Source organism: Numida meleagris, chromosome Z (genome assembly GCF_002078875.1).
Source record: "Numida meleagris isolate 19003 breed g44 Domestic line chromosome Z, NumMel1.0, whole genome shotgun sequence".
NCBI lineage: Eukaryota > Metazoa > Chordata > Aves > Galliformes > Numididae > Numida > Numida meleagris.
This window is the reverse complement of record NC_034438.1, coordinates 18581325-18591805: the sequence shown is the minus strand read 5'-3', so window position 1 is coordinate 18591805 and position 10481 is coordinate 18581325. Positions and strand designations below refer to the sequence as shown.

General features: G+C 41.2%; 1 protein-coding gene across 4 annotated transcripts in view; it reads left to right on the top strand.

Moving 5' to 3' along the window:
* PDE4D (phosphodiesterase 4D) overlaps positions 1–10481 on the top strand; it is a 606949-nt gene that overhangs the window by 556281 nt on the left and 40187 nt on the right. For all 4 annotated transcript variants that reach the window (XR_002433221.1, XM_021379888.1, XM_021379890.1 and 1 more), the window contains one exon: positions 220–332. Coding sequence is in view for 3 of the 4 variants with exons in the window: in XM_021379888.1 (XP_021235563.1) it covers positions 220–332 (113 nt within the window). In the remaining variant the exon portion in view is untranslated. The remainder of the gene's footprint in view (positions 1–219; positions 333–10481) is intronic.

Sequence of the window (10481 nt, the reverse complement as noted above, 5' to 3'; positions counted from 1 at the left end):
CGCTGCCGCTCGCCGCGCCGGTGGCTGCGGGCCGAGGAGCCGTGCCCCGCGCGGAGCCGAGCCCGCCTGTCCGGGCTGGCAATATGAAGGAGCAGCACCCATGTGCGGGCACCGGGCAGCGCGGCGCGGTTGGCCGCGGCAGGATGGGCGCGCTGGAGCTCGCTGTTAGCCCCGTCAAGCGTTTGAGGACTCAGTACGCCTTTCCCTGTCTCTTCGCAGAGGAAGCCTACCAAAAGCTGGCCAGCGAGACCCTGGAGGAGCTGGACTGGTGCCTGGACCAGCTGGAGACCATCCAGACGTACCGCTCCGTCAGCGAGATGGCCTCAAACAAGGTAGGAGCCACCCTGAGTGGGGTGTCCGCGTCCCCGCCGTGCCCGCGGGAGGCTGTGCTGCGTGGGGCGCGGGCTGCGGCGCTGCCGTGAGCCGGGGTCAGGCTCCGCAGCGGGAGGCGTGCTGCGAGCGATGCGCTTGGCCGCGGGAGTCACGCGTGCACCCTGTGCGTTATCAAAACCCAAACTGGTGTTTTTGGCTGCTGTGATGGTCCTTCCGTCTGATAGTTTCAGACTCGTCCCACTGCGAGCTGGAGCCCTGGTCCAGGACGGTGCGTGGGAATTGGCTACGCGAAGGGGTGATGGAGGCAGGGAGCACTTGGTTCCACCAGTGGTGCCAGCCGGGTTTCGGTTGTAAGCAGAAGTGCTTGGGCTCCCTAACACGGTGTCCTCTGGAGGAACACACTCAGAGCTGATGGCCAACCTACCATCTGTGCCGGTACATCTGTTACTTGCTATGACAGCGAGGTCAGAGATGTGTTTCTCAGACCAAAACTTCACTGAAGCTCACAGTGCCCAGGGAGGGTGCTGGGCGCTCCCCTGCATGGAAACTCTCTTTGCCTGTTTTGCAGTTCTGCATTTCTTTCATGTGTACACTTTCTTTTGTGATTTTGGTTTGCAAACAACATGCAGCTAGTTTTCTGGCATTAATTTTTGAAGTCAAATTAGTAAGACTGCTGTTTCATTTCAGAATGTATTTTCACATTTGTTAGCAGATATCCCAAGTATTTGGGGAGCAACATGTAGAATGAGAGAGAATGATGTCTTAATTATAGCAAGTAAATGGTCTGTTTCTTGCCTCTGTAATGTCTGAAGCAGCTCATGATCTGTATTTAGGCAGCTATATTTTATAACCATTATAGTTGCAGTTATGTTTTTTTAAAGTGAGATAATTCTGAGTGTTTTTGACTCAACTCGTGCTTCTTTTAAAAGCTGCCACTTTGATTTCCACTACCAAGTCTGAGCCCTGCCCAGCCTGCGAGTGAGATGCAGGCTGTTGGCACTCTGGTGCAGTTTGTCCTGTGATAAAACCAGTTTGTTTCTTTGTTGTGCCCTGTGCTTCTCTTGTCTTTAGACACTCTTAGTAGCAATTAAATATCCATTTTAGGAGTTGCCCTGTTCTGTTTTCAGATTTTATTGCCAGTTGAAAGATCTAATTATTCTGGAAATGTCGGGTATGTGCCATAAAGGTACCAACTGAGGAGTATTGGAATTATTTCAGCACTTCATGAACCCAGTGGTAGAACTGGTGTTCTCTCAAAGGGAGTATGGTCCTTGCTGGTCCTGGGGCCTGTCTTGACTTACTGACAAGTTTGAATACCTGTCAGTGTCCTTGCTATGTCTGTATTGCCACTGTTTCACCAAATCCTCGTGTATTCATTTGTTACCTCCGTAAAGCAGACATGTAGTGTATGTTATGAACAATGCGGGCGAGGTAGTTTTGGAATAACATAAAACTGATTACAAGTCAATTCTCCCAGTTCTCCGATGACCAAATACAAAGATGCTACATCTAATGCTGTTTTTCTTGTATTTCTTTGAACTAGTTAAAGTGTTATTTGCCACAGGATTACAGGATAAACTCTCTTCATGCATCCTTATTCAAATGGAAAAGAAAATGTGATTCAGAAAAAGTTTGTTGTCCTGTTTCAAACATAGCATTGTGCAGATGAGGGATTGGTACACATCGAGCCTTGCTGTTGTGTTTAATCTGAGAGTCAGTAAGAGTGATGCTGAGCTTTATAGCAAAACTGGAATTTTGTATTGCAGTAATGTAGTGCCTCAGTCTGCTTGGTCTATCAAATACGGATGTACATGTCTAAAGCACTTTCCTACATAGTATTTCACATTGCAGCTTATAGGAAAAGTCTGGTGTTACTGTTCTGGCAAGGAATAGCCACCCTCCGGTTTTGGAGGTTATACTCAATTCTTAAGGTTAATTTTTTTCTTTTCCCCTTTTCAGGAAATCTTTCTCCTCTGTATAAAAATCTCTTTGACATCTTTCAGTTGTTTTTCTATAATATTGAAATACTAACACATATTAATCATAATGTGAATTTTTTTTTTAATATAGATAAGTGGGCCTATATAATCATGTAAGAAAACTCTGTGCAGGAGGATTTTAATTTTAGATCTTCTAAAGAATCATTTCACTCTTGATTATTAAAATGAATCCAGCTTTTGTACATTACCTCCTATTTTAATGTAACTGCAAACTGCAACATCTCTGTAAGGCTTATAGGTAGGTGGTTTATGGAGAAATTGAAGGAGAAAACTTTACTTAAGGCTGAGTAAATAGAACTCAGTCCAACAGGAATATCCAAGGTTACCCAATTCCCTATACCAAAAGTAATCTCTTCAAAATTATATGAGAAAATCAGGAAAAGGGTCACTGTGTGTGGATATATAAGCATGGTTTCTCACCATGTTTGCCTTTCCATTTGTCTGGGTTTCTTTAAGAAAGAGCTTGCAATATGTATGTATGTATGTATTTATTTATTTAGCATGTAATGGCATTCTAGTCATTGTTAAGTTGGCTTATTTACATGAATAGCACTGAACTCTGCGCTAGGTAAGAGCTTTTGGCCAACGTGCAAAGGCTAGCATAGCATTGGGGGAAAAAAACAGAGAAGAAACTCTTCACAAACATCTCTGAACTGTGTCTCTTTCAATGTTGGGTTTTGTTGTTTGTTTGTTTGTTTTTGTTTTCTGTGTATTTGTTTGAACAGAAATAAATTAATTTGAGAAAATGTCTTACTAATTGGACTCACTAAACATAGGACTCCAAGGCATAATTAGATGCCTCTATGTAATTGTTCTGATTTCCAGAGATGCTAACCTGCAATAGTTTCTATTAACAGTAGGTGATATCTCTGAAAACGGTAGTTTTTGTAGGGCCATTACCTTGCTGATTCTGATTCCTAACTTAAGACATAAGAACCTTTCATTATGCTTGTGCAAGCCAGTAATCTTTTTAAAATATTGAGATAGCAAGGTGATGCTTATTTTATATATATTTTTTTCATTCGCTATTTTGTTTTCTTAATGATTAGCTTCCTTTCTCTGCCAAACAAGATAAAAGCAAAATTTCATAGGTGAAAATTCCTCCTATTTCATGGGAGAAGAACTGGGGAGGAATCAGAGAAGAACTGTTTTTTTTCCAACATGTGGCTCTTCAGTACTGAGATTAAGTCCATGATTTTGGATCTGGACTTGCAGCTGCAACAGACAACAAATAAATGTGACAGCCAACACAAAGATGCAGGAACAACTTTCTGCTGGACAACACTATTTGTAAATCAGTCAAACATGAAGCAGTACTTAGAATGAAACTGATATATGCAAAAATATATTTTCACTTCTGTAATCATGACTTTTGCAAGCACCACTAGTGTGTTTCTTTAGGGTGCCTGAAGTTAAACATGGAAAAGTTTCAGTTTGTGTTAAGTCTTCTATTTGAATTTTAAGTTTGTTGCAGTTAACAGATTTTTTGCAGGATTTACTGACAACTATACGTGAACAAGAGTGTGGAAAAGGTCGATGGAGGTTAATGTAAGGATTGTCTCAGAGGTTTCTTTCCAACTATATAAGCTTACGTAAAGGTCCTTTCTTGTGGAAACTTCTGCAGGTATCAAAGCTGAGAAGACTGAGGTTTCATTTAGTTTGACCATGATGACTATGAAAATACTTTTTAAAATATGAACTGTTTTATGTTGCTCAGTGTGTGCACCAGTATGTGAAAATGTTCCTGGATTAAAGCAGAAGTCTATTTACAGACAGTTCCTGGTGCTAGCTACTAGTCCAAATCCTTCTTATGCTTCCGAGTGAAGATGCCCAGAGCATCAATGTTACCTACAATCTACCTTCCAAAGATTACGGTAATGTAACACTGACTGCAGATGTTAGGGATATACATATGTTTATGGTCCTATACTTGTCACTTGTTGCTTATGCTCAGATAGAAATTTTAATGATTTTGTATTTAAAAAAAATGCAGTTTCCAAGATGTCAACATTTAATGCAAAAAATATATATATTCATGAAGGAAACAGGCAACTTGAAATCTGCAAAGTTCCTTTTTATTTTTTTTTCACATTCCGTCCTGATATCCCCTACCAAGTAGGACTGTTTTATAATCACATTTTCCTGCTGCTAAAAAGAATTTTTCCTTTCCTCCTCTACAGCGTTAAAAGGCACACAGAGGCAACAGGGAGCCAGCTCACATAATATCCAGGGGAAGAAGGAAGCTAAACTAATTGCTTAGTTGAAATAATGGGCTTTGTATAAATTCCCTAACATGGTTCAAACAGAAGTTTTGTTTTACCACTGATGGGTGTCCCAGTGTCAGGAAAGAGCTCCTGCTGCCTCCATCCCTGCTTTATCTTTTTTTTTTCTGTGGGAAAGCTTGGATGGCACAGTGTTCAGTAAGTAACTCTGTGGGAGCCTGGATGGACTGACTGTAGAACTGCTAAAAGTAGCTCATGTATCTTGATCATTTATTAACAGGTTAGTTGTCAATGTTGTCTCATTTTGAATTGTTAACACCATCTTTGGTGACAGATTTGTCTCCCATTTATAAGCTTGTCTTCAGAAATTTCATTCATAGGAGCGTTAGTGTCTTGCGATTTTTCCAAATGTGAAAGCTCAGACAAAGTAAAATTGTATCCTCTTCTGTCCTATCCACAGATTAGTGCGACCTATTTCCAATTAAGGGAAAGGATAATGCTGTCATATCCATTTAAAAGGATTTAAACATCAGTTATTCTCTTACATTTCAGCTATTGCACATGAAAACTACATGCTGGAAATGAGTAGAAAAGAACGTTATTGTTATCATGACTAATAATATATAAATATACATATATACATATATACATATATACATATATATTTATGTAATAAGGAGACTGCACTTTGTACTGTGCAAAGTTGTGCCACAGGGAGATAGTGGCTGAAGCTTGCTCTCCAGCAGATGGCTCACACGTCCTTATCACTCACCAGCATGTCCATCGTCTTGGAAGCAGGGGGACAGAGTAGTGAGGTCAATTCAGTTGTGGTCGAATTTCATCTCTACCAGTGCGTGGTGTCTCTTAGAGGCTGTCAGGGTGGTGTCAAATGAGGAGAACTAAATGAGGAAAGCTCAGCTCTTCTGAGGCCAGAAGAGGGGTTTTTGGGGCTGTAGGTCTCTTGGAGACACCTGCCTCATTGGAGATGTAGATCTCTTGCTGAGAAGGACAGAAAAGAGTGTGGTGGGCCAGGCTAAACATCTGGATTTGGAGCAGCCCCTTGTCTTTTTGCAGGATTTGCACATGCTTGCTGTCCCATGGCATGACAAGCAGGCAGTTGTGATTTGGAAACACAGGAGCCTAGATTTTACCTGTAATGATAAATAAAATATAGTGGCATTTCAAGACATTAAAACAAGTTAGAAACCCATAATCTTGCAGATTCAGTCTCTACCTTAAATTTTAGAAAAAATGTAATTGATTTCTGCATCTCATATTCCCAGTTATGTAAGATGAACAATGCATGTCTTAGACTTGTTGTGCTGTAATACTTTTAAGCTTTTTAGCTTCTAGGATTATTGCACAGCTTTTAATTTACTAATAACTTGATAATTTTTTCCATAAATATAAGCAAATAGCCCAAACCATCACACAAACAGCCTTTTTTTGTAGCCCCTTTAACAAAAGGAAATGCCACAGTATGAAAGATTCTTTCCTTGTGGTGTAATGGCATGGAATAAAGTAGACAAAATCATATGGAGTAAATAACTAGGACTACATCCAAGAAAAAAACTTTAATTTCAACCACCATAACAGAGAATTTGGTAACTATGAAGTATTTTCCAGCCATTTAATTATCTAAAGTTAAATCATAAACATTAATGTACCTTTCTATTGCATTTACATAAAATACTGTATGTTTCGAAGAGGTTAGTTGGAAAAGCATCACAAACACGACTGCTTTGTAAATCCCTGCTTAACAATGAAGATGGAGTTGGTGGCTGTGGAAAGGCATGAGTATCTAGTTGATTGTCGCTCATGACAGTGTTTAGAGCCAAGAATTCCGATTTGTAGCGTGCTTAGTAGTGTGTTGCTGTATCGACGTTAGATGGTGAGATATGAAGCATTTCAGAGAGATGTGACCATTTTTTTTTAATTTTGTGTTTTCAGTCATAGGCAGCTTCTGCTGTTGTCTGAAGTTATGGTACAGTGAATGTGGTGCGCGCTGAAACGTCAATCCAGCCTCTGCATCATAAAGAAACTGCCCTAAGAAACCATTCTGTTGTCTCAGTTACGTTAGCAAGGGGCTTGGTTTGCATCATCTGCCAAAACTTTCCACATTTAGGAGAGTTACCATAGAATAAAGCATGTTACGAATGGATATGTCCTTTAGTATGGTTAGCATTCCTACAACAGAAATTGATCTCATTTCTAGGTACTTGCAGCCAGCCCCCTGCACAGCTGAAAAACCAAGCACAAGCAAGCAAAAGCATCACGGAAAGCAATGTTAGTCATCCTGCCTTGAAGCTGTGAGCAGTGCAGCCGGCAGCAGCAGCCTGCTGAGCCGGACACTTCCTCTGAGCTGCCCAGCTGCTACAGCCACACAGCTGCCCATACTTGGCTGGTGGCAGAGCCCAGCTGTGATGGGACATCTGAATCGCCAGCCCTGGGAAACACGGCTGCACAAGTATTGCCTGTTGCTGGCTTTGTTTTGCAGGTGCTGAAGTGGAGCTACACTGGCAGTAGTATCTGCCGTAAATCACAAAGCGCTTCAGTAAGACAAACTGGTATGCAGTGCCTGTTGACAAGATTATCTACAAATAAAATTTAAACAGCTTGCTTCTTCTATTAATTAGGTTGCAAGCCACTAATAATATGATCAGCTAATGAAACTGAGTTGACTGAACACTTCTGTCTGATTCCTCAGCAAGAAAGTATTTAACTAAATTGTGGTCTCATAATTGCTTTGGGAAGGGCTGTTGGCTTATTGGTGCATTTTTGTTACTGGCTTTAGTTGGGAAGGGAAAGCAAAAGGACAGAAGGAGGTTAAACTGGAAGCAGCCCTTCCAGTTAAAATTGGTCGATTTGTGTCTTGTTATATTATATAGGTAGGAAATACCAGACTTGCAATTAATATACAAGTGTAGATTTGCATAGCAGTAGGCCACCTCTCCCAGTTCAAGGTAGCTTCCAATTTGTACAAAAAGAGTGGAAGTAGCTTATGGATGTGCTTAAAATAGCCCAGAATATATGATTCTGAGCGATTAAGATATGTTTGTGGTTGCCAAAGTCAGTGACTGAAAATATCTTTCAGAGCTGCTCGCTCCCGCTTTTACGTGCTCACGTATGCTGTCCAGATAGAGTGTCCATATGGCACACCTCAGCAGCAGGACTTCACCGAACAAACATCCGCATGGAAGTTTGTTTTCCAGCTAGAAACATCACTCATTGGTGTGCTTTCAGAACATCAGAATGCAATCCACTCTCAACACTAGATGTTGGCAAAATGTTAACGGGGCGGTAATTATTTTAATGTGTACGAGTCTAGGCTGGTCTTTAAGCTTCTCCATCATTCTCCTGCACTAATTTAATATGTGTTAATGGTAGCTTTTGCCTCCTTACATTCGTGAACACCATGTATTAACCAGAAACCTCACCTTCTTTCTTTCTTGCAAAATTGTCTTTTTGAAGAAATTTACAGATTTCTCAAATTCATATAAAGATATCAAAACAAAATCAGAGTTCACTTAGTGAACTGCAACTTTGTAGCCATTCTTATATATCAGTAATATTCCTCTGATCCATTAGGCCAAGTCTGTTTTTTGATGGATATAAATATATGTATTTTTCAATTGCATTAGTTTATATGATTTAAACAACCTGTTCAAGTAAGGATTAATGTATTTAAACTAGGCTGTCTGATGTTGTGTCCAAAGTTGACTGTGCGGCTTTAACAGAATAGTATTAACCAGAATCAGAGACAACCCTGTGCTGCCAACTGAAGTAGTAATGTTGTTTTCCTAAACTCATTTTGGCAATTTAGAGTGAACAGTTGCAAGAGAGATGCCTTTTCTAGTAGCCAAGAGCAAAATGACTAGCTATTGATATTTTAATTACCAGAAATCAAATTTAAAGAGAAGGACCACTAGCCTGCTCTTGTAGTGATAAGGTGGAATTTTATCATGAAATGCCCTTATCTTGTTGTATACTGATACTACTCAATAGATTCAGGAAGGCAGTGCTGCACTAATTTGTACTGAAAAAATTATTCTAATGGCAAGAGACAGAAATTGAGATGCCAAATATTCTTACTTTTTTTTCCCTCAAGGTATCAGTGTATATGATGCTCTATAAAATGTAAACTAAAATGTATCTCACCCTCAGCAATTTTTTTTAATGTAGAAACAATGATTTTCACAATACATCAGTCACCCACTGAAGCTTCAAAGGGTGATCTAAATGAAGAGTAATTTGTGAAGTGAGGATATGATTCAGAGGTACTCGATGACCCAAGGAAGCAGTTATTAGCTTTCAGAGCTGGTTTCAACAAAGAATGGGCAAACACCTAAGTTGACATTTTGGCTGTGCTCTTCAGCGGTGTTTCTACAAACTTCATCAGTGAGACTCTGGAAAAGTAGTGTAACTATTCCTCTATAAGAGGAAGGGTTTAGCGAAGAAATAAAGAAATAGCAAGATAGTGGTGTTTCATCAGAAGAGTAAGAAAGAGTTTGAAGAACAGAAGCAACTAAGAAGTAGACTGCCAAATGTGGACTTCTTCATCTCTAGGCATGTTTTATTGAAAAATGAGCATGAAAGACTAAAAATAGACTTTTTTCATGCATAGAATCATAGAATCCTTAAGAATTGGAAGGGACCTTTAAAGGTCATCTAGTCCAACTCCCCTGCAATGAACAGGCACATCCACATCTAGATCAGGTTGCCCACGGCCTTATCCAGCCTCACCTTGAAAGTCTCCAGGGACAGGGCATCCAGCACATCTCTGGGCAACCTGTTCAGTGTCTCACCACCCTCACTGTAAAAGACTTCTTCCTTATATCTAACCTAAATCTACCCCCTTTGAGCCTGAAACCATTTCCCCTTGTTCTGTCACCACAGACTCTGCTAAAGAGTCTGTCTCCTTCTCCCCTGAAGATACTGAAAAGCCGCTATCAGGTCACCTTGCAGCCTTCTCTTCTTCAGGCTGAACAGCCCCAGATCTTTCAGCCTGTCCTGGTAGGAGAGGTGTTCCATCCCTTGGATCATTTTTGTGGTCCTCCTCTGGACATGCTTCAATAGATTTGTATCTTTCTTGTGCCAACGACTCCACATCTGGACACAGTTCTTCAAGTGAGGCCTCACCAGCACAGAGCAGAGGGGCAGGATCACCTCTCTCAACCTCCTGGCCATGCTTCTTTTGGTGCAGCCCAGGATACAACTGGCTTTCTGGGCTGTAAGGGCATGTGGCTGGCTCTTGTCCAACTTGCCATCCACCGGTACCCCCCAGGTCTTTCTTGGCAAGGCTGCGATCAATCCTTTCATCCCCCAGCTTGTATTGGTAATGGGGGTTGCCTCGACCCGGGTGCAACACCTTGCACTTGGATTTGTTGAACCTCATGAGGTTCACCTGGGCCCACTGCTCAAGCCTGTCTAGGTCTCTCTGGATGGCATTTCATCCCTCTGGTGTGTCAACCACACCCCACAGCTTGGTGTCATCAGCAAACTTGCTGAGGGTGCACCTGACCCCATTGTTGATGTCGTTGATGAAGATATTAAAGATACTAAACCGTGCCCTGTAGTGCTATCAGTTATCCAATTCCTCCAGGGATGGAGACTCCACCACTTCCATGGACAGCCTAATCCCATGCTTAACCACTGTGTCTATGAAGAAATTCTTCCAAATGTCCAATCTAATCTGTCTCCGATGCAACTGGAGGCTCTTTCCTTATGTTTTATCACTTGTCACCTGAGAAAAGAGACCAGCGCCCACCTTAGTACAACTTCCTTTCAGGCAGTTGTGGAGAGCAGTGAGGTCTCCCCTCAGCCTCCTCCTCTTCAGATGGAATAGACTCAGTTCTCTCCACTGTTGTAGATGGAATGATTGAAAACAAGCCATAAAGTACTAGATGTACACTTGAAAGGTAATGAG